This window comes from Rhamphochromis longiceps, linkage group LG4 (assembly GCF_057381845.1).
Source record: "Rhamphochromis longiceps isolate RC_006_pf linkage group LG4, R_longiceps_female_GT1.1, whole genome shotgun sequence".
Classification (NCBI taxonomy): domain Eukaryota; kingdom Metazoa; phylum Chordata; class Actinopteri; order Cichliformes; family Cichlidae; genus Rhamphochromis; species Rhamphochromis longiceps.
Genome location: NC_140560.1, coordinates 24857138 through 24881959, shown reverse-complemented (window position 1 = coordinate 24881959; position 24822 = coordinate 24857138). Strand labels below are relative to the sequence as shown.

Genomic DNA, 24822 nt, shown 5'->3' with positions numbered 1-24822 from the left:
TGAAAGTCTGTCTAAATGACGTTAGAAATAACCACCAGTGATGTCACTTGTTGAGTTTGTTTAGGGGAAAACATGAGGGTGAGCGGTCAACCTGTTTGGACCACTAATTGTCCACAGATAGGAAGCTACAATTTTTAACTGGCGATTACATTTAAATTATTAAAAGAAAAGAAAAATTAAATACCCTCCTGATTTGTTTTAATCATTGCAGCACCGCCACAAATCCACGGCTTCCTCTCAAGTTTCTGGACTGCTGTCTCCCCCTGTTGGTCAATGTGCACTGTGCAGGGAGCTGAGATGACTGAAGGCTGCCGCTCCGGAGCAGCTCTGCAGGGACTCACTGGCAGAGCTGTCTCTGTGCAGCACTAGTTTTTGACAATAACAGCCTCCCTGTATTCAAAGACCCATAAACATCAGCTCTACTCTTCATCGGTTCCTCAGCTCTGATTTAACGTAACTGACCCTGTATTTATAAAATATAAATAAATAAAATGTTTTACTTATTTCCTGTAAATTACTCACACCGCTGAATATTTATCATAGAAAAATAGCAGAAACACAAGGATAAACTTAGTTGGTAGAGCAAAGGATTAAAACTGCAACATCCCAAATCTACATTCCACCAACAAATGTATTAAAATAAATCTAAGAAGAAGAAGTTAAAGAAAAGTTGAAGATTTGTAAGTATGACTTCAGTAAAGAAACAAAAACAAACTTGATTTTATAATCAAGTTTTTAAAAAAGAAAAATACAAGAGTTTTAATGACAATCATACCTTTATTAAAGATGGGGCGGGTTTTTGTGCCTGTTACCATAAAAAGGAAGTTCATCTTATCTGATTTTAATGTACGAGTAACTAAATCAGTTTATATCATAAGCATGCTCTTTTAAAAGTTACAAAGTTACAAAGTTGAAATGAAATGAAAGACAATAAGAGGGGAAAAACACGTTTTCCTAACTTGAGCTGAGTTTTCAGTTGTTGACTGCAAGACTGCTCTGGAGCAGAGTCAAATTACGTCCCGCCTACTAAAAAAGTTTCCCCCAATCATTTCCTTGCCGTTAAAACATAAATCCAGGCATCGCCTCCCGTGTCTATAGACTCTTCAGCAATCCTGCAACAGCAGTTCTCTCACGTTTGTCTTCAAAGTCACAGTTTCGAAGCTAAGTATTCGAAAGCGACCACTTACAGATGGTTTTCTTCTCTGCGAAATTGTGAGCATTCAGCGGAACAGAAATATTTCCATATTTACTTATTTTTTCTTATTTTTTTGTTTATTTTTATTTTTTCATTTTAAAGTTTGCCCCCGGCAAGCTGACACTGCAGCTTTGGGGCATATCACCTGGATATAGAAAGAAGGATTTTTCCTCCTATTTTTTTAATTATTTTTTTTAACTGCGAGAAGCTGTTCTTTAATTTTTTCGCATGAATCTCCTCGACCCTTACCTGAAGATGACAGAAGAACAGGAGAAGTGTCACTCTGACGCTCCCAGCCCAAGCATGTCTGAGGATTCCGCGGGCTCGCCTTGTCCGTCCGGGTCGGGTTCGGACACTGAAAACACTCGTCCGTCCGACAACCACCTCCTCATGGGTCAAGACTATAAGAAGGAAACCGAAGAGGAAAAGTTTCCCGTGTGTATCAGAGACGCGGTGTCTCAGGTGTTGAAGGGTTACGACTGGACGCTCGTGCCTATGCCGGTGCGCGTCAACGGCTCGAGTAAAAGCAAACCCCACGTCAAAAGACCCATGAACGCGTTCATGGTGTGGGCTCAAGCTGCACGGAGAAAGTTGGCCGATCAATACCCACACCTGCACAACGCAGAACTCAGCAAAACCCTGGGCAAACTTTGGAGGTAGGCTCGCTTTAGTTTATCGTTCACTTTTACAATGCACTTTTACGCGCCGCTGTGCGCGGCACATTATTTATTAACGTATAGATTCCTGCTCTTTCAAGTTTAGCTTTGCAGTATTTTGGCTTGAATGCTTTTACTCACCTATGCTTTTGATTTTATGAGTATTTTAAGTTCATTGTTATGCATACAATGACTTCTAAAGAATTACGATGCTAACTTTTTTTTCTTCTTTTTTGTAATGATCAATGCTAATTACCAACTGCACAGATTGAATCAGTGTGCTTAGCTTCTGCAACTGTTTACCAAGCGCAGTTTAACAAGTTTGTACAATTCCGTGTGCTATTTTCAGATTGCTCAATGAGGTAGAGAAGCGCCCGTTTGTGGAGGAGGCTGAGCGTTTGCGAGTGCAACATAAGAAGGATCACCCCGACTACAAATATCAGCCAAGGCGGAGAAAGTCTGTCAAGAATGGGCAAAGCGAACCGGAGGACAACGACCAAACTCATATCTCTCCAAATGCCATTTTCAAGGCGTTGCAGCAGGCCGACTCTCCGGCTTCAAGTATGGGCGAGGTGCACTCTCCGGGAGAGCACTCAGGTGAGGGAACAAGAAATAAAAAGCAAATATATTTTCTGTAATGTTTATGTTTTTTCAAAAGTTCCGGTTTGGATTAAAAATATATTTTTTAGAAGCCCTCAGGGCCTTAACTGGAGAACTGTTAATGATTAGTAGTTAATGATTATTAGGTTTTACAAGCCATCATGCAAATACACCTGCCTGTAGTTACAATAAACCTCTCCTGGAGGCATGTACAGTTAAGCTTTTATATCTCATGTGGGAAACATGTTCTTAAATTCAAACTTTTTTAACAAAAATGTTATGCTAAACAAATGTCTAACTTTGCCTTTGTCTCACTAGGTCAGTCACAGGGTCCACCAACACCCCCAACCACCCCGAAGACAGACCTTCCCTCCAGCAAAGCTGATCTGAAACGTGAGGGGCGGCCCATGCAGGAGGGCACTAGCCGCCAGCTCAACATTGATTTTGGAGCTGTGGACATCGGTGAGCTGAGCACTGATGTCATCTCCAATATAGGAAGCTTCGATGTTGATGAGTTTGATCAGTACCTGCCACCACACAGCCATGCTGGGGTGAATGGTGCAGCGCAGGCTGGCTACAGCAGCGGCTACCCTATCAACAGCTCCTCTGTCAGCCAGCAAGCTAGTGTTGGAGCCCACGCCTGGATGTCCAAGCAGCAGCAGCAGCAGCAACAGCAGCTCTCTCTGACCACTCTGGGTGGAGGAGGAGAGCAAAGCCAGCAGGGTCAACAGAGAACCACCCAGATTAAGACGGAGCAGCTGAGCCCCAGCCACTACAGTGAGCAGCAGGGCTCCCCACAGCATGTCACCTATGGGTCCTTCAACCTCCAGCACTACAGCACCAATTCTTACCCCTCCATCACCAGATCACAATATGACTATTCAGACCACCAAAGTGGTGCCAACTCCTACTACAGCCACGCAGCTGGCCAAGGCTCAAGCTTGTACTCCACCTTTAGTTACGTGAGCCCCACTCAGAGGCCGATGTACACCCCAATTGCTGACACCACCGGGGTGCCCTCTGTGCCGCAGACCCACAGTCCGCAGCACTGGGAGCAGCCCATTTACACACAACTTTCCAGGCCCTGAGGAGGCAGTCTGAGCACTGACTATATAACACATATATCCCAGACTTCTTTCTGCTCGGTGGCCTTTGCACCGTTACGTCACACACCTTTCATTGCCAACAGAAAAACATGACAAGAACTTTTTTTTTTAAGGTTCTGAAAAAACACATCTTTGGATTGGCTCACAACAGTGCCTTTTGTATTGGTTTGAATTGTGATTATATTTTTTTAGATATAATGTTTTAAAAAAAGTTAAATCCTCTGTGAGGACATACTGGCTATAAATATATTAGTATGTACTGTGTATGTGTTCTGCTCTTGTCATTACTATCATATTCAGTGTCATCAGCACCCTCGTCGTCACGATTTGAAGGTTTAACAAACGTAACAGAGCAGGAATGCCGGGTAAAAACACCCTTCAGTGGCCTTACTTCTGACTAATGTATTTTTGTACAGGAAGTAAGAAACCGTTTACTGACACTGCCGTCTCATAATAGCCTATATTCTGCTTTGAACTTTTGTACTGTACATATTTTAATGTAATTCCAATGAGATGCAAGGATTGAGCGACGCACGTTTGAAATAGATGAGAATTTTTGGCCATGATATGACCGTGTCATCAGTGAATTAGTCAAATATTCTACTTCTTGTTTGCTTTAGCTCAAGTTTATTGTGTTGGAAACGCTATAGCAGGTGCCATGTAATTCTCCTAAGGGCCTTACTGTGTTGCTAGCTGTAACAGCAATGCTTGCTTTGTTTTGTTTTCGTTTTGTTTTTTTGCCTTGAAACCATTGGTGCCTCAAGAGCTACGGCAGTGAGGCTTCGTCCACTTTGAATTGCAGTGTGAAAACTACAGCATAGTTCTGACTTCCTGCTTGATGAGATACAAGAAGTGACCTTTGACCCCATTATTCTCACCAACCATCAAGTCTGAGTCCGGTGTGTTTCTATCAAGCCTTCTGCCTCAACTTTCTTTTCCTAACCCTTGTCTTAATTTATTCTTTAGCATTAATTTTATTTGAAAATAACTATTTGCAATTGTCGTTTTAATTCAGCAGCAGCTAGCTGAGGAGAAATAGGTTGCTGTCATATGTGGTACAAATTTGTTTATTTATCATTTGTAAATGTTTTCCTTATAAAAGTTTCTTTTATTCATGATCTAGTTATGTACAGAATACTTATAATTACACGAGTAAGTAAAAAGAAAAACTGGAAGTCTTTCCTTTTGTCACTCTATTTCTAACAAATGTCTAAATGAATATAAAAGCAGCCGTTTTGTAAAGAATTTGCTGGAATCAACATGTTTTTTGTTTGTTTGTTTGTTTATCAAAAACATTGTGTTCCCCATTTTATATTCTGTCTCATTAGTTCCCATTTTGTCATCTTCTTAATGCAGTTTCCCTAGGTAAACATGGCATTTTCTTAAAAGCTTATCTTTTGTATTATATTTGTTTGCAATAAAAGCAAAACAGCAAAACGTCTTGTCTCGTCCTGTGTTTTTGTACAGCGCTGCTCGTGGTTTCCATCTGTCAGCATTTCTCACCAACACATCTGAGAGTTTCGGGGGCACTCTGGCAGTACGGGTACCTTAATACGGTGTGCAATAAGTAGTTATGGAAAAAGGCATCTAGTCATCACTGGAGATGGAGAACAACAATAGGTGGTATTTTTTAAAAAAGGATTTAGTTCAGTTGATGTGAGAAGAGACATCCCCATCAAACCAGTTACAAAAAGGTGCTGACATGAGATCAGCAGATTGGCGATGCCACTGGATGAGTCTGAATTACCTTGGAACAGAAAAGGGGGGGGGGGGGGGGGGGGGGGATAATAGATTGCACAGATAATTTAATTTCTGCATTACTTGGAACCAGCTTGTCATCCACCAACAGCAGTAGTTTGGTAACGCTGCACATCGACACTTCTCCCTTCTCAGACCGTGAGGTCACAGGTCCATTATTACCGTGGACTACTGCCAAGATGTATGTCCACCCCCAGCCCCCCTCGCCTGTATACTCAACGGCTTAAAGAAACAAACTAAACACTGAATATTTTTTAGTCATTACTGGCCTCGTAACATTGGAGCACGGCTGACCTTAATAAATCAGTGACAGTGTAAACACAATCAGGTACTATAGGTTTGTGTTGAAATTTGAGGCACATTCACAGATGACGTCTCTTTCCTCACGTCAACTGGACTAAAATCTTTTTTTTCTTTTTCCTGCCATCCACTGCTGCACTTCATTTCACTGTGATGACTGGACATTTTTTTTACCTTGTTCTGTAGCTACTTATTAGACATCATACTAAGGTACACAAAACCTGTATTATGGATAGAGAGCCAGATATATTAACTAGACCCATCAACCATTTCAACACCTCATTGTAATGCAGACTGGAATCGGTCTGAGTGACTTTCTCCCAAAGTTTTTTTATGTGTTTTTTTTTCTTTCTTTTCTTTTCTTTTTTAACCATATTTTGCACTCTTATGTAAAGAGGGGGAAAGAGAAATTGCTTCTCTAAAAATATGTCCATCAGACTAATTTATTTATTAGATAATCTAAACTGTTTGCTATTCTGAGAGAAAAATGTCTAGTGGCTGTTTAACATTTAGTTTTATGATCAGAGTAATAAAAAAATACAAAAGTAATGCTTTGTGACATCATAACGCCAGCTTTACTTCGTTCATCTGGTCTGGGATTTTCTGTGGCTTCTGGTAAAGCGTTCAGAAACTGATATGCGGTCACTTAAGGTTTATTGTGTTGAGGACACAACACTGTCCTAAGGCTTGACTTTGGTGTCTCTGGTTAAATACAAAGGTAGTAAACTTCCCCTCTAACGGTGAGGAGCATGCGGGGCATGTGAGGCCCTGAACCTACCTCCCACAGAGAGCCCCTGAGGCACATCCATCACTGAACCTCCAGTGGCTCAAACGTGGAGCTAGGCAACAGGGCAGAACGGTGATGTGGGCGTTCATGAGAAAAGGACAGAAGAACATTAAAGAAAAGCGCCCCTTTTATCATTAAAAGCACTGATTGTCAGAAAATCTCAGGGAAAAAAATCCATCAAGAGTTGTTAAGCACGAGTTCTTAATGAAAATAAAATGTTACCTGACCTTAAATGTCTTGATGCTGCCTGAGCTTGCTCCAGCAGGCGTGACTCAGTGCTAAGGACATGATTGGCTCCTCGTGAAAACTGCTGCCTGAAAGTTAAACTGGGGCCAACATTTCTGTTCAGTAAACAAAGAAAAAAAGTCAACTTTAGTAAACACAGGTTCGCTAGTTATAGGAAATGACCAAAACATTTTTGCTAAATTGTTTCACTCTCAGGTTGTTGGCAGTGTTAGTGCATGGGAAAATGTTAAGTGTTTACACTTGCAAGTCCAGCTCCCCCCAAAATCAATCCAGATCAATTCAGAACACATAAGGTGATCATATTAACACTTCTGGTAAAATATTAGCCTGCCTTTTTTGCTTTAATATTTCTAAAAAGTATATTTTTGATAATTTCTTTTAATTGATCCTTTCTCTGAGTATAGTTTCTGTTGTTCCTTCTATGCGAGTTAAACTCACTTGATTGATTCAGGGTGAATCAAGTGAGTCTAAGTCACTCTGTTACAGAGGAAAGGTGTTTGAATGTTTATCTTTTATTATTCACAGAGAGTCTGGATAGGACATGTTTGAATTTCTCTGACTTCAGTAGAAAAAAGAAAACATAGAGATAATAGAGAACATGATGATAGTGACTTTCATCGTATTTCATCAGAATGATGTGTCATGTAGTTTTGTCAAATGGTAGCACCACGCCAGGAAATGACATCAGTACTGAGGTTTTCCCTGTGTGAGACCACAGTGATTCATTTCTCAGGCTTTTCTGCAGGCACAGGCGGTCTTGGCCAGAGGCGAGTCAAAAGTAATGTTAAATTTAATGTAATTCATCCCAAAAAATTGCCACAAGAAATGATAATAACGTTTTCCCTGATTATAACTTCTGTTAACAATTCAAAGCAACTGCACAACATCAGATATTCAGGAAACGACATATACAGTCACAGCCTATCATTACTGGGGATCTATATTAAAAACAAATCTGGGCACAGCAAAAAAAAAGAAAAAAGAAAAAAGAAAAGCATCTTTCTAAACTAAGCGTCCCAGCCTGCCGAGCTAGTGAGTGGATTGGGGCTGAAATGGGTCTGCCCACCAAACAGCAGGAGTGCCCTGATGAATGTTTCCGAGAAGGATCGGAAACAAGACCAAATTTTTCTTTCTTTCTTTCTTTTTTTTTCAGACAGGCCTTTCCATGGGCAATTTTCCCAGGACGACTCCATTATTATTCCGCAGAGACGTCTGCCCCCTCCGAACCCTATGGGTGGTCTTTCTAAAGGCAAAAGGAAGAGGAAAAGAAAAGAAAAGCTGAAAAAAATCTGGTGATACACCCACGGTGAGTGGACGACAATAAGATACACAATAAAGTAAAACGAAACAAACCAAAAGTCGATCTCAACAACATACTGGAAGCACACCGTATGCTGATGGACTTTGTGAGTGCGCTTTCTTTTGCTTGGAACATCAATTTTAAAAAACAAATACTGCAGATGTTCAATGAAACCAAATATTATGGATGATATTTAGTTTATTGATGACAGGATTGTTTCAATGTCCTGTATAAAGAATTTAAATTGCTCATCCAGTCCATAAAGTTGCTTCTGAAACTATTAAGACACATCCAGATGAACTACACTAAATCACATGGCAAGACAAGCTGACTACAAGGCTGTTTCCATGGAGGCTACACCCTCAGCTGAAGAACTACTGTGGGAGTAAATGGGGAGCAAATAAAGGGCACATTTCCTCCGTCCTGAACTGCATTAGGTGGTGTGTAGCCGAAATCGCAATGTGATTACATCGAGCAACAATAGTCTTCTTTCTATTGTGAGATTATATTTACAATAAAATTTCACAACCGTCACTGCTCAGTTTTGCTTTGTTACTGTTGGAGCAGACTTAGGAAGTAAGACTTTGCCCCAAAGCCATCCATCTTCCACAGGCCCTAGGAGGAGAGCGGCCTGTGCCAAGAGGCCGAGCCGGGCCAGCCTGCTAGAACCCTTGGTGAGTTTTGTGCCTTTGTCTGAGGATGTGGAAGAAACCTGGCACCAGCCCGAGGTCAGCGGCACAAAATTATATTACCATAATCCCATTAAGTGTGTCTGAGGCCTCATGAGCCCCAGCTCAGTCTGGGAGGAAGGTAGGTGAGGTCTGGCAGTGGGTGGTTTGTGCTAAAGTGCACAGCCAATGAATAAGATGAGACTGGCAGTTTAGGCATTTATATATATTTTTTATTTTTTTTATTTTTAAGAAGTCAAAGATCAGTCAAAGATAAATAAATGAGTAAAATCTTGGTGTCAGTCAAAAACATGCCTAAAGCATGTGTTTTATATGAGTATGTGGTACGTAAAATGCAAAAAAAAAAAATAAAATACAAAAATACAAACAAAAAGCATGTATTACAGAAAAAAACATGTATTAGCAAGACAGTCTTCCATAATTGAATCCAGGGGCCTAAACAAGAACATGGATCAACTGGGTTTGTCTATAAGCTTTATTTAATCAAGGTTTCTCATCCTTGTCTCTATTATCCCTCATTGTTCAAAGAAGGATTCTCTCCAGTAATAGAGATGAGATTTTCCATCCATGTTTCCATTTGTTTCCAGTTAAGACACTTAAAGTTTTGTTGACGAACCAGCCACAGATACAGTAATTTGTCTCTTACTGCGACTCTGTACCTGACAAGTCTTGACAGAACATATCATTTAACTGTCCATATTTGCTTATTTGGGACAGATTGTTTGAGAAAAGTCAAACTGACATGTCGGTAAAACTGATGCCATTCTCGCAGGGCATGAGGACTTGAAATAAGCCAAGCTCTGCTAGCTGATCCTTGAGACAAAGCCGAAGCTGTCATGTACATGGAGAAACTATGAGGCATGTAAGTCAGGCATGAAACCTAGTTCCTGTTTTGTTTCAGTGTTAAACCACACCTATTTATAAAATAAATAGAGTGGAATTACTATTGCATTCATCTTTTTAATAAGACTTTTTAGCTCATAAATTAGAAACAGGAGAAATATTAGGTTGCTTTTTTTCTTAGATCATAATTGTCCGTTTCTGTTATTGCATAAAAACGACGACTTCTTAACTATCGAGTTATCTAATTCTCTTCCTGGGGCACAGGCTGGGAGAATTTTTACATGAAATGGGAGTGCACTGTTTGTGTTTCTTATATCTTTGTTGGTTGTCTGCAAAGCCACTGCTGTGACACAAGCTGCAGAGCATTATTAGCCGTTCAGCAGCCTGTTCTTTACTGACAGACCCCGGTATCTCAAACATACCTCCCTTATGTTTGTCCATTCCATCTACGGGACAACCAGTAAGCCTTAATCCCCAGTCTAAATAAGTTAATACCTCAACCAACATGTAAAAGTAAAGTTCATGGCCAAATGCAGATTCCAGAGAAACAGCCAGTACCTAACCTGGCAGTAAACCAATTAATCAAACACAGAGAGACTCTTTGTCACAGCAACAGAAAGTGACAACCAAACCAGCAGCCAGTTTGTACTAAAGGAAGAAATGAAAGAAATTTTGCATGGTCATGTGTATTTATTTGTTTTTAGCATTTATATGTGTCCTACTTTTTTCCTCCTTTCCTTCTGTACAGCTCTTTCTTTTGCTGAACCCAGTGGCCTGCATGTGTTAAGATATGAGCTGTCTCTTTTCCTTTGAGAGTGGAGCTTTTGAATATCAGCAGAAGGCCAGGAGTATTACTAACTAGAGCCAACAGCATATTTACCATCAGAACTTGCTTAAATCACTTTTATCATTATCATTTCACTGCGACCAAAATAATCAGTAGCCTGGTTTTAGTTTAGAAGCTAGTCTCTGACTTGTGTCTTGTGATTTGGTGCTCATTGTTTGCCGACAGATTATAGCTGCAGGAAATCTGACTTTTTACAAAACTGGCTGACAACAGGGTGTAAGCAAAGTCTACAGACAAAAGCAGAGCTCTGGTAATTATAACATTTTATCATATAATTTTATAGGTCTGTCAAAGAAAAATAATGTATCCATGCAGGCAGCCTCTTAAGAGCATTAATTGGTAGCAGTACTGGGATGGCGATCGGAAAGGGCTTGGTATGATTCAGCTGTGTGCCTCTATTATTTTCTCCACAGGTAGTTTAATGCTTTCCAACTACCTCTGAAGGATCAGCAATTTTAGCGTCATTGCGAGCAGAAGGGAATACTTTAAAACAAGGTGCAGGAGAGCACGCTGATGTTAGCTGTTCTGCAGCTCCGACTTTTTTGTTTTACAGATACTTCGATGGCCCCCTCCCTTTGCTGGTGATTGTCTGGCACAAACGCACCCTGTGATTTAAAACTCTTCATTAGGTGTCAAATGTATTTCCAAGAAAAGAAAACGTTTCTAAAAAAACATTTCTAGTGTTTTTTCCCCACAAGAGGTTTGGAAAACATGCAATTCGGATGTCCTAGAGTGCAATGAAGCTGCAGCAGCTGCAGGGAACAGGTGTTTGTAGTGAGCACAGGGTGAAGGGTAATGAGGTCTGCAGCAAGTTAGATGCATAAAACACAAAAAGGCAACTTAAACAGTGCAATAGTGAAAGAGAAAGAAAAATATAACTTAACCTCAACGGGAGCCATGTTTTTGTGTCTCTGTCAGATTATAAGAGTAGAAGAAAGTAGCCAGTACATCTGGAAAAAAACAGACAGTGGGAAAAGAATTAAAACTAGAAGAGACTGGGTGTTTCTTTTTTCTTCTTCTTTTTTTCTTTTGACGTGGGCTAGATGAAGGAGAAATTTGAATCGCTCACTTTATAGCAGGATCACAGAGTGGGATTTCAATAAATGGGTGAGTGCTGTGCCCAGGTACAGAGCCAAAAGTGCCAGACAGTACATCCAGCTCTCTCTTTCTTTCTCTGCCCTTCTCACTTTCTGTAACTTGCTGTGAAATTCCAAGTAGACGTCAGGAAGTAGAGAATCAGTAGGGACACATTTGTTTTTCAAGAACAGAAAAGAAAAAAAATGCATGAATTGAACGAATAATTTTAATTTCTTGTTGTTTAACCCCTGGCATTGAAACTATACTACAGAACACTGTTTCTTCTGACGCTCTCATAATTTGCTTCTGTGGTAACGCAGCCCGGTGTCACTGACCACCAGAGAGTGACATGAAGCCCTGGGAAAAATCATGCCCCTTCCTGATTTATGATACCTGTGAACACTTCGAATTTCTCTCCCAGACGTGTCAACAAACATCACAGCGCAGGTCTAGTTATGCGTGTGCTTATGTGCGCAGATCCAACGTGCCTGTTTAACACCTTGTCAAGGTTTTCCTCTTCTTCCTCGCGCATTCTCTACCTCTGTACATCCATGCTCAGTGTGACCTTTTGATCTTTGGTCACTGACCTCAAAGCCCTGAAGTCCCCTTAAAGGAGCCTCCTAACAATCTTGGAACATTTGGCTTCCAGATTTTTTTTTTGTTTTTGTTTTTCCCTGAACCCTAATCTAAAACTGTTCTTTATTATGTTTGACAATGGTTTTGCTGGACATATTTTTACAGCTATGAGCCTAACAACGATACATGTCAAACACAGCCTCATCAGCATAAACTATAAAAGTGGAAAACAAACTTGTTTTTCTACGACTTTAAATCAAATTTGATTGGGAATAATTATATGAAAATACAAATAACATGTATATGCATGTATTATATGTGGTGGATATGTGGTTAAGAAAATGAACAGATGGATAGATATATATAGAAGCTATATAAATATTTGTATGAGTGTGTCCAATTTTACAAATAGAAATTGATGGGTCTGCTGCAGGCTATATGTATATGATAACATGGACCCAGGAACCTGCTTCCATGTGTCTAACCAGCCAAACTACACCACAAAACCCATGAGAACAGACTCTCCTGTAAGATCCAAGAATGCACTGTTGCATATAAATGACCCACAACAACACAGAAAGACAGAGAGCGAGAGAGAGAGAGACAGAGTGAGAGTGCAGGAGGGAGAATGAAAGACGGAAGGAGAGACAACAAAATACAGAGGAGAAAAGGGCCCCTTCCTTACTGAGGCACACACACAAGCACGCCACAGACACACACAGGCAGGCAAGCCTGTGAAATATGACAGCCCCATGGTGAAGAAGGTGGGGGTGAGGGAAGCCATATTGTAACAATCTGATTCTGTGGTCATTAATCGTATCCTGCTGTTCCAGTCTCCCCGACCGTGTGCGCTGAGCGTATGTCAAACACATTTCCCCTCTCGCGGTGGGCGCACTCCCAGCCTGCTCTAATGCTGCACAAAGACACAAACCCCGAGAGCTCCTGAAGGCAGACAGGCCAGATAATCTCCCCCTCGGACTCCAGCGCCAAGTCCAAAGCCAACCATAAAGACACAGAGAGACACGGGCATACAGGGAATGTCCTTTGGCCTGGCTGCCTCCGAAGCTGCTATTCTATTGTCACACCAAATGCTATGACAGATAATATCATGAATGAAAAGGATATATTTCGGCAAACTCCTTTAGCTACGTCCCTACTGGCCTCATAACTAAGAGCTACTGTTTAAATGTACACTGTCTCTGTTTCTTTCCACATGGCTTTCCAAATAACTCTAATCCTTTCAGTACAGTGGCATGGTTCAAGTATCTGTCCTAAGACGTCTATTCGATGAGATCAAAAGGACACTTAAATGTCAAATTAAGCTGGAAACAAAAGCAAAAGCAATCATTTAAGAAAAACTTCCTTTATGTAACTGATTATAGTTTTATAGGTCTAGTATTCCAGAGCAATCCTAAAATCTATTCCTTGATAAACATAGACAATCTCTGGGCAACCGTCGGTATTTGGCAACTATAAAGTGGTCTATCTTCCTTTTATCCATCTCTCCCTCCATACTGCTTGTCTTGTTCCATCTTTTCCCCTCCTGCTGTGAGCTCCCTCATTAGGGAAGTGATGATGTAACCCCTCTGTTTCATCAAACGCTGTCATTTGTCATTATGACTGATAAGTGCCGAGCTGGGCCAGCCAGGAGGAGGAAGGGTCTCCCTCTGACCTCCTAGCTGTGTCACTAGCTTCGCCTATCAATACAAAGTTCTATCACTTATCTGCCTCACTGCCCATCTCAATGCCTAAGTGCACAATGACAGAAGAAATGAAAAAGCTAAAATGCCTCCAATACTGTTTCCTGGCATCAGTACCAATGCTGTCAAATGTAAAAATATGACAAATATTGTCATCATCTCTCAATCTTTGCATTCCCATATTTTAAACTAGGTCTGAAAACATCTCTGAAACTGCACCGGATTACTATTGCCAGGAACCTGAGAAGCTTCTTGACATACGGAGTCTCCGGAGCAATGGAAAATCTGCCTGAAACCTCATCAATCACAGAAAAGCAGATTGGATGAAAAAAGTGCTTTTCATCAACTACTTTAAGATCCTGACAAGATAATACATTGTGAAGTTGTCACAAATACTTGACTGAAGACACATATTGATTGCAAGCCTAAGATTTTCCAGACTGCAGCTACTGTAAATGCTGCTATTAAGAGAAAATCTCTTTTATGGCTTTCATTAGAGTAGTGGAAATTGTCAACTTTGTAGGCTGAAGAATGCCACATTTATCCGAGTACATAGTCGTTTCCTGGATTTTCCACATGCGACTCTGAATCAGTTGGTTTAGGAAAATGAACCACATCAGAAACAAAGAGTGATACATCAGTAAGTAAGACTTGAGTATCTAAATAAGACGGCAGTAAGAAAATGAACAATGAACACTTGGTGTATGAAGACACACTTAAAGTGATCAGATTAATTTGCCTCTGGTCAAGGGATGAGTGTAAGGAACTGGAGATGTCTTGACAGAACCCTTGACCTGTGGGTCTCGGTTTGGGTGGGTGCTCGTCAGTAGGGACAGAAGAGTGGGGTGATTGATTGAGTTTCTGTTTGTGGGCTCAGCTGGACATCCTGAAGAAATTTCCCCATCCATCAGATCGTCCAGAGTTGGGAAGGTCTGTTTCCAGATGGGCATCATTGTTCCTGGGCCACCCTGACAGACATTTGAAGGACCCGGCGAGAGCCAAAATGTTGTTGACAGCAGCCACAGACAACCCACAACACCAGCAACTGCGCCTGTCTGTCAACAACCTTCAAAAGTTGTGGCTTACACCACCCTAATCGATAACATGCACCAGATAGGACATGTAGAAACAATAAGTGTCATTACAATTACAAGCCATAACTCAGTAATCATGCACAGAACGCAGATAAAAGGTAGCAGCAATGGTGCCCTGGCAATGATCACTGTGTCTAGTGACCAGTGAGGCGTAACATAGAGACTTAATTGTGGTGCGAGGCCTAATTGCATGGTCAGGATAGGGGGTAATGAGTTAATCGCAAGCCAGTCATCCATGATGAGAAGAAACAGGTCCCTTGCACAGTAATTACACGGATGGTCATTAACCTCTATGCTTCAGGACTTGAGAGAGGAGGATGTCTTTTGGTATCTTTTTTTACAGTCCAACCTGTAAGCATTTGGACAAGTATGCAGCCTTTTGTACTTGATCTTGAGTATATTTGAGTCAGTTTAATTGCATCTAACATATAATCTAGGGAGGATAGATGTTCATTCAGGGATGTAGAAGTACTCTTGTCAGTTTGCAAGTCATGTTGACATATTGAAAGAGCTATTCAAGAAAAAGGACCATGTAGATATTTAGGGGAAATAATGGGGATGGAAAGCATGTGATCCCACAGTTCCACTGCAAAAGGCATAACATTACTGTCTATTGGGTGATTTCCTCCATGTGGATCCAGGAATAGTGTGTCTGTGTTTACATGAGCTGATCCCCAAAATGTGTCCAGAGACTTGGCACTGCAACTGGCAAAGGCAACTGGCAAATCAGGGCACCCTAATGGAGATCCATTAAGGCCGTCTTCACAGTGAGACCAAGCAGACCAAGAAACACCTATGCACTTTGATCCATGCACTTAAACACGCAAAGCACTATGAAAGATTCCCCGCTTCATATTTTCATAATTGTTGGAGGCTACTTAAGTCAAAGCCAAGTCAGCAAATTTTACCTGGCAACGTTTGAAGAGAGCCATTTGTGTGGAGAAGTGTATCAAAAAAATTTTTCTTCAGTGTTTGCTTTATAACACTGAAGAAAATATGAAGGTGTCACATTGAGGTGGTAGAATATGAGCGTCTTTGTCAACCTTGGACTGAAGAAAGTGTCAGTTCACGTTAACAAGGTGTAACCATAAAGTCTCCTAAGTTCTGCTGCCAAACTAAATTCTAGTGTGGAAATTAGACCTGGTACGACTGACTGAATTACTTACAACTTCCTGTTTAAAAAAAGGAGTCAACTTTGAGCAGTAAGTACTTTTGGGGAATTTAGTGTTGGACACAAAATAAGGTACACTAAACTGCTTGAGGGATTTATATTAAAACTACTTGAGGGATCTCACAGTCACAGAAAAAATCTGCAATTTGGACAACCTACAGTTATCACGCCTTCCTCCTCTGTCTTCCTGATAGCGGTGCCTTAATTTACTGGAGATTATGTATCTGAATTTCAGGATCGGGACCACGCCTCCAAACATGCTCCTTCCGGTTGTCATCTATATAGGTTCCCCCAGTTCTGCAAGCTGTTCATTCTCGTTTACGTGCTCCACCCTCACTCCCTCCTTGTTCCCAATTCTTAAACTCTTTCGCTCCTATTTAGTGCATGGGGATCTGCCAGGCCCAGGAGCTGTCGCCAGTCCCCTTTGAGGCCTTCCCCAAACCGCAGCTCAGTTAATGTCCAAGCATTCACCTTTACCTACTAAAATGCTGTCAAGCCTAAAATGAGGACGTGGGCCCAGCTAGTGAAATACATCATTTCACGATCAGCTTAAAAACCCCTCCGTAGATGTTTCGAGAATGTGGGCTCTCCCTATAGTCTACTTAAATAACCACTTCTTCAGTAATGAAAAGAGATCCACTGGAGGATCGACTACACTGATATCTCCTTTTCTACTGGGGCACCTCTGTTAGTGTCCCATCCTTTCTGTTTTCAGAGGCTAGACAGGATGGGATGACATGGCAGAAAACTGCCCATTCCCTGTTGACTCAGAGCTGGAAATGAGTAAGCTGAACTCAGACCAAGTCTCACTAGGGACCAGCCGCACCTCACTTCAGACATCCAACCCTTGACATTCTTAAAAAGTCTTTGGTTATTAAGGAAAACAAACAAGGACATCAGACACACACCTCTCTGTGTGATACTGCCCTGGGTTAATCACAAAAATCAAGTGAAGCTATGATAATTTTTAACGTTCAGAAATGGTGACCACCATTTAGTCTATGAAGGAATGTGAATTTGATGCCAAATAATATTTGGAGTAAATGAAATGTGTCTATTTCACATGGAGGCTTTGCAGTTTGTTACCCCAGAAGGAGACACCATGTGCAACCTCACAAATATTTGCCTCAGTGCAAGGGGCTGCACGGTGGGATGTGATTCTCATTCCATAGGAGGGAGCTCTTTCACCCCTTCAACCTACCCCCACATCCTAAGCTCCTATTCTGCTTCCTTCCCTCCCTCCCATCTTGCCACACATCATTGCCCCACTAAACGCTGACAATTGGTGACAAATGGACTGCACTGCACACTGCGCATCAGTTGCCCCAGGAGACAGTGGCAGACTCAGGGTAGCGAAGAAGTGCAGAGGAGGAGGAAAGGAGCAGGGAGCCCTCGCAGCAGCAGGGCGCCTGGCACAGGTGGCTGAAAATCAATACAGATCCGGCCACTGATTGGGCATGACAGCACAAGAGCAGTGGAGTGTGGGAATCCACTGAGTACCACACACAGCAGATTTGGATGATGGAGGGAAAGAGAGCAAAGAAGAGCCAAGGGGAGAGGGAGGGGAAAAGAAACATTATTCCACATTATTGCAACTAGGGCAGTCCCATTTAAAACATACTCGTTCCAAACTGTGTCTTGCAGCATGAGTGAATGACTGAAGTCATTAGCAGCAGGGAGAATGGGTTATGTCAGCAAAATACACAACTGATTTGGAATGACAGCATTTCAATGATGCATTTCAATGAAACGATTCAGCAGCATCAGCCTTGAACTGCAATCCAGATATATGACGTTATCAAGATTGATATCACACACATAGGATAGCATTTAACAACAATGGCTGAAGTGAGCCTATAGAGCAGAGCTAACACACACACATGTGCACGGCATTGCTGTTCTGAAAAAGACAGCTTTGAGGACACAGTTACTCTCATGGGGTTGAATGCATGTGTCTGTTGCATTTGGAGCAGAGCTAATGCTAACCAAGCAAGCCACCCATTTTCTAAGAAGCTTATGCAACCACAGAGTCTAGCTGTTGTGGGACAAGAGGCAAAGTACTGCTCAGTAGTCCATCACAGAAGGCACAAAACTGCATGCATACATTCTACAGCCAACTTTGAATTGCCATTTACCCTAACGTGATTAACTAATGTAGGACAAATATGTCACTCAACTTCACCCAGGAGGTCCAAATCAGGAACTTTCTAACTGTGAGGCAACAGTGCCAGCTACTGTATCACCCCGTGACAAACTAAAGGAAACTCCTTTTCTCTGACATAACCTTTGAGGTGATAAATACTTGGTGGGATGGATGATTGTTATTAAAGAACATCACACGTCAAGCGCTAATACCTTTTCCTACATTCAATCTCACTTTAAAATAAACTTTAGTGAGTAAATGAGCTCCGAAGGTTTCCTGCCGAGGTGCAAATTTGTGTGTTGGCTGAATGGGATGGAGATGGTTGTGGTCACAGTAGTACATTTTGAAACCTGGAGTAAAATTTGTCAGCCCTCATGGTCTACTAACAAGTCACAAATTTACCTCTTTGGCTGCGAGTCTGACTGTTATGAAATTATAATGGAAAATAACCTTTAACCAAAATATGAAGACAGCATTTTCAAACAACTTTATGACTGACAGTCCACTTCAGCAAGTTCCTGTTATCCACTTGCCAAGTCTGAAGCAAACAGTGAACCATAGAAAAGAGAGACCGTGTCGCACATACACTCAAACAGAGAATCCCTCATTTGTTAAATAGATTACATTCTGACAGGACGATAAGGTATACTTAATAAAGAAGGATGCAGTTGGCATTTGGGCAGTTCAAGTTTTGCATATTTCTATAGCTTATGTAAATAAATTACACTCCCAAAGTAATCACACTGCTCAAGTTAACAATGCAGCTGCTGATATGTTGAGCATATGTTCCGGTTCAGTGCAAATAACAAGGATTCATGTATTCATACATACAAAACCTTAATGACTTTCTGTCAAACAAACTCTTGTTGGGCATTCCACAAATTTCACTCAAAGCTGAGTGCATGAAAAACTGTCACGTTGACCACTTCACTGCTGCTTGGCATAATCATGTGACCAGATGGATCTGCAGGCCAAGAGAGATGCAGGTCAGTGAAAGAAGAGATGCAACAGCAACAAGTCTTTAAAAACTACAAATAAACATTATCTATCATAAGCAGACATAAAATACATCATCTTATAATCACAGAATTATCAAAAATGATGTGACTGAGTCATTTCAGCAACTTGAAGAACTTAATAAACTTCATCCCCAATGGGAAACATTTTTGCACTGTCAGAAAAGATTTAAACTAAGTTTGTAACCTTACCTTAACAGTTTTCAAAGCTTAATTAATGTTACTAACACATTATAAGCTGTTTTAGAACATTTAATTTAGTCAAGCTAGAGGTTCATGTTATTTATTACCAGTAAGTGTACAGTGCAATGTACACTGGTGCATTGAAGTTTACCCTGTAAAACATCCCATTATTTTTCCAGTGGTTTAAACAGCTTTTACTGAATGATTGAATTACTCCAATATTAAAACTCATTGTGTAACATAGAGTAATAGAGTAGTATCTATTTGAATTGAACTTTCCCTTCTTCAGCTTAAAAATCACAAGGCGAAATATTTTCAAGTATATAAATTTCTATTTGATTTTGATGAATGGTGATTCTTTAACGAGTCTGATGCACTGGCAAACTTAAACTTGACATAAAAGAACTTGGGTGAGTTGGGTGAGTGGCATTCCCACCCTCGTAACCCCTGGCGAAGGACCCCTCCCACATATGACAGTACAAATTAATCACGATCCCAGACAAACCCTCACCCATCATGCAACAAAAGATTTTCCCTGGCACTGTATGGCCCCCTCCAGGCAATAAATTACACGTGGGAGTGTACGTGCACATATGAATGAAACATTCAACAACGGCATCGCATGTCATAAATTTTTAGTCATGCATTAAATGTTTCATTTCATTTATTTAAAAGGAACAACGCAATTTAATATAGATCCAATATGAAGCATAGCTGTTGCTAATTTTCAGCTCTTGCTGTCCCTTGTTGGGCTTTACATTCACAAAAGACTCAATTACATAAAACCATTGTACACTAAGATGATAAAACTACAAAACTTACACATGAGCAAATATCTGTGTCCCACCAGCAATGTATGTAGAGTGCATGTGAGCATTGGGTTTGTAAGCGTGTGTGTGTGTGTGTGTGTGTTGACACAAGCATGTGAAGGAAAATTTTTTTGTGCAAGTGTTGTGAGTGGGGATGGGGGGGTGTCGCAGCAGGGGACCGCGATCAGCTGTGTGCAGGTTGCCGTCTTTGAGCTGTGGCTGGGTGGGGGTGTGTGGACATGTCGGCCCTGTGTGTGGGAACCCTGCGCTCCTCACTTCTCATACATTGTTCTCCCGTTCCTACAAACCGTTAATGCCACAAAAGATGCTCAGCCTATTGTGGCCCGGGACAGCTGAGGGAGGGGGGAGGCCAATGGAGCGAAGGCAGGCGAGGGAAGAGAGGTCTAGCCAGACCTGAGCATGGTATAGATGTTTTGGTTACCGGCCCACCTTTTCTCTCCTCCCATCTACACTCCTGCCCTCCTCAACTATCCTCTCTGCTTCCATGCTCTTTCCTCTCCTGTCCTCTCCTGTTCTCTCTCGTCTTTGCTCCCCTGTGCGCCCCACTCCTCTTCTCTTCTTTCCTCTTCTCTCTTCACTCATCCTTGCCACTTAGACCCTCTTGAGAGGATTTGGCTGGGCCGGATTTGGAGGGGGGGGTGCTTATCATACAAAAGAATTAAACCAACTCAAGGTCCAAGCTTTCTCTTCCAGTCTGCAATGGCTAATCTGAGAATCTGTGAAGGAGGGCTTAGGTGATGTTATATTTTCATTAGACTAGATGGCAAACAGGCCACTAATGGTAAGAGCTGTGCGTACCATTGTGATGCAAATGCTGATTATTTCTTTAATTAAAGCACTGGAGGGGGGCAAGAGGGGAGAAGGGGTGGAGTTGACACTGATAGAACTGCATGTACTTACCCCTACTAGACAAGAATTCTCACGTCCGGCCCAGACTGGATATCTGGGGCTTGGGGGGCGGCGGGGTTTAGCTGGTGTGTGAAGTGCTGGGGATTGAGGCTGAGTCTTTCAGTCTGTGACCCAGGGTTTTCATATATATTTATAATGCCTGAAGGCATACATTTTTCTGAACCTCAAAAAAGATCTTTGACTCAGTTACAAGAAAAGCTGACTAACTACACATCCAACAATACATAGAATGCATAACCTGCACTGACAATGCCTATTGAGCATTTACGGGTGAGGTAATATCTTTCTTATTATGTTTCGTATCCTGTTTGTACGGTGGCCCCTAGAGACAAAGCACGTACAAACTCCAAAACACATGCAAATTCCAAAACACATGCAAACTCCAAAACACTTGCAAACTAAAGAACACATGCAAACTCCAAAACACGTACAAACTCCAAAACACTTGCAAAATCCAAAACACGTACAAACTCCAAAACACTTGCAAAACCCAAAACACTTGCAAACTAAAAAACACATGCAAACTCCAAAACACGTACAAACTCCAAAACACTTGCAAACTAAAGAACACATGCAAACTCCAAAACACGTACAAACTCCAAAACACTTGCAAAACCCAAAACACTTGCAAACTAAAAAACACATGCAAATTCCAAAACACGTACAAATTCCAAAACACGTACAAACTCCAAAACACTTGCAAAATCCAAAACACTTGCAAACTAAAAAACACATGCAAATTCCAAAACACGTACAAATTCCAAAACACTTGCAAAATCCAAAACACTTGCAAACTCAAAAACACATGCAAATTCCAAAACACAACGGAAGTGCTCCAGGACGCTAGGGGCAGTGTTGAGCTCGATTTGCAAAATAAACGGCAAGTTTGTCTGTATGGGACGGTCTAGTCTCCGTCGCGCTTCCCAGGTTGCCTAGCAACCGTGATACTAACCGCTGGAAACGTGTCATACAACTTGGTTTGACAGAAATGAGGGAGAACATATTTTGTTCATTTGTTTGTTTGTTTCTACATGAGCTTTGTGTGATTTGATAAGTATCTGAGGCTGAGACCACAGGACAGTAAAACATGATTTTTGGGCTTCATTTCTGTACTGAACAGTCATTTCAAGATTAATTAGTAAATAAGAATTAGCTGATGTTGTTCATGAGACTAAAGTCATATCACTTTGGTAATGTAAATATAATATGGCCAATATTCTAGTTATTATATTAATCATTATTAGCTATTACAGCAGTGAACATGAACTTTGTGTCAAATACTGAGCCTCAGTACAGATTCAAGTTGCAGTTATTTACATGTCTTATCACCTTAAATCTTCACTCAAAGACAAGTATCTTTGACAGTGCATAAATAGGTGTATCATATATAAGAGACAAATGTTGTTCCTTCATGTTGGCATTACTAAATTTGGCTCATTGCTTACATATATTTATAAAAAGAAAATGTACAAGCTGTGATAACTGTTTCTGATAAAATGAAGAGTAGACTGATATATGAAATATTCCTTTATTGGGTGAGAAAATCAGACCATGTCATAACTGCTTTAAGTCATACAGAATAGATATCAGAGCCTTAAACAGGCTGGCTTCTGCTAAATGGGACAAACTGGACAGAAAGTAAACAAACACATAACATCCTTATAGAATATGATGTAACACTATAGATCAACTTACCTCAGAATATATAAAGCATATAAACAATTACAGCAATATGATGCAACAAACACAGCAGTGCTACTGATCCAAAATACTCAAAGCTTCATAGAACTGAAACAAACATTTATTTTTAGCTCCATTCTGCTGCTGATACATACTTTAGGTTTCTGAATATTACACTTGTTGCTGCCTTTCATAGTGTGTAACTTGAAGGCCCTGAGTACTTTCTCCCACACTGAAAACACTGGAATGATAAAATTATTTGAACATTACCTAATAAGACTGATTCAGGACAGACAATTAGTTATTTTAAACTTTTCTAGCAGTCCTTCACAAACAGGGAACAGTCTGTCTCTTCTCTCCATCTGTCAGCTGCTGCTGGCTCTTCCTCCTACTCTTCCTCACACACTGCTGAGTTTGTCCTGGTGGATCATCAGGGGTGCAAAGCCTCACAGATGATGTGCAGCAGTGGGTCCCTCAGTCTGTCCTCACTCTGGACACTTGCAGTTGTCACACATGGAAATCAAATGTGTGATAAGCTGCAGGATTCAAACACAAGTGTGACTTATAAACACATGTTCATACTTTTATTACACAATCAGAGAGAAAGAAACAGAGAGAGAGTGCAGGACAGACAGACAGGTTACAGTCTCAGGTGTATACACTGCTACAAAACAGCACAAAAGAAGGAGGATTTAGTGTTTGTGTTATTACGAAACAAGAGGAGTTCCCAGATGGTACAGTGGACACACATGTGTGACTCCTGTGATTAAAGCATCTTTCTTTCAGCTTAACGAGTGAACTGTCAGCTCGTTCAAACACACGTTAAAGTCCGTTTGGCTCGACACCACCGAACAGAGGCAGCAATATAACATAGCTAACATTAACAGTGCAGTGAATCTTCCTTGTGCTGTGATATTCAGGACTGCAAACCGAGCAGCATCACTGACTTTCAGCTTGTTGTGTTTGTGGATATATGACTGACTTTAATTATCCACAAAATCATCACAATCTCTGTAAGATTAAGGTCGACTATATATATTTTTTTAAAGTAAAGGCTTTAAAACCAAGTTAATTCTGAAAGTACAGACATGACTAATGTCACATAACTTTCCCGACATGTGGCCAACAATAATGGTTTAATGTTCTTCATTAAAAAAATATTTGCGCATAAATAAGTGACATAATATTCAGTACTTACTTCTGAAAGTTTACTCTTCCTCCGCTCTGCTTCCACCGTTTTTTTTTTCGGCAAAATTATCCACACCACCACCGCACTATGAAGTCTGGGATATGTTGGGCCATGAAGGGAAATTATGGATGCATTTGAGGGCCGCATTTCGAGCAGCCTTTGAATTGGGAAAGCCTTCTCTTGTCGCTGTGACGTAATCGGCCTTAAAATGCGGCCTTTAAGGCTGCAAACCCCAAATCCGGTCATTGGTACTTCCTGGCTTGTGTAGTTACTAGGTAACAAAAGCTCAACACTGCCCCTAGCGTCCTGGAGCACTTCCGTTGTGTTTTGGAATTTGCATGTGTTTTTGAGTTTGCAAGTGTTTTGGAATTTGTACGTGTTTTGGAATTTGTACGTGTTTTGGATTTTGCAAGTGTTTTGGAATTTGTACGTGTTTTGGATTTTGCAAGTGTTTTGGAGTTTGTACGTGTTTTGGAGTTTGCATGTGTTTTGGAGTTTGCATGTGTTTTTTAGTTTGCAAGTGTTTTGGAGTTTGCATGTGTTTTGGAATTTGCATGTGTTTTGGAGTTTGCAAGTGTTTTGGAGTTTGTACGTGCTTTGTCTCTAGGGGCCACCGTATGTTTGTACACATGTGTGTATATTATTTTTATTAATACCACTCTATGCATTTCCAAAGGGGGATTGCTTTGAGCTGAACTGGAGCTGTTCATGAAAACAAATAAATAAAAACAACTGATTGTTGCAATGCTTGTGCGGTTGGAAATTAAGAGACATTTGCTGATGGCTTATACCCATTCAGATAATGTGCATTACAAAGGAAGAAGGTAGAAAAACATTCACTGTTGTGTAGAGGAGCCATCCACCCTAAGGATCTGTACTGTTTGTCCTTGCCACGGTTCTGGTATTCATGGGAAGTCTCTAAGGCTG

At 41.0% G+C, this 24822-nt stretch overlaps 1 protein-coding gene across 1 annotated transcript; it reads left to right on the top strand.

The window, feature by feature from the left end:
* Window positions 1-1100: 1100 nt before the first annotated feature.
* On the top strand, window positions 1101-4996 carry LOC146671682 (transcription factor Sox-9-like). Its single transcript, XM_085404030.1, has 3 exons — window positions 1101-1851; window positions 2201-2448; window positions 2770-4996. The coding sequence occupies exons 1-3, from the start codon at window positions 1424-1426 to the stop codon at window positions 3537-3539; spliced, it is 1446 nt and encodes a 481-aa protein (XP_085260156.1). The 5' UTR covers window positions 1101-1423; the 3' UTR covers window positions 3540-4996.
* Window positions 4997-24822: the final 19826 nt, after the last annotated feature.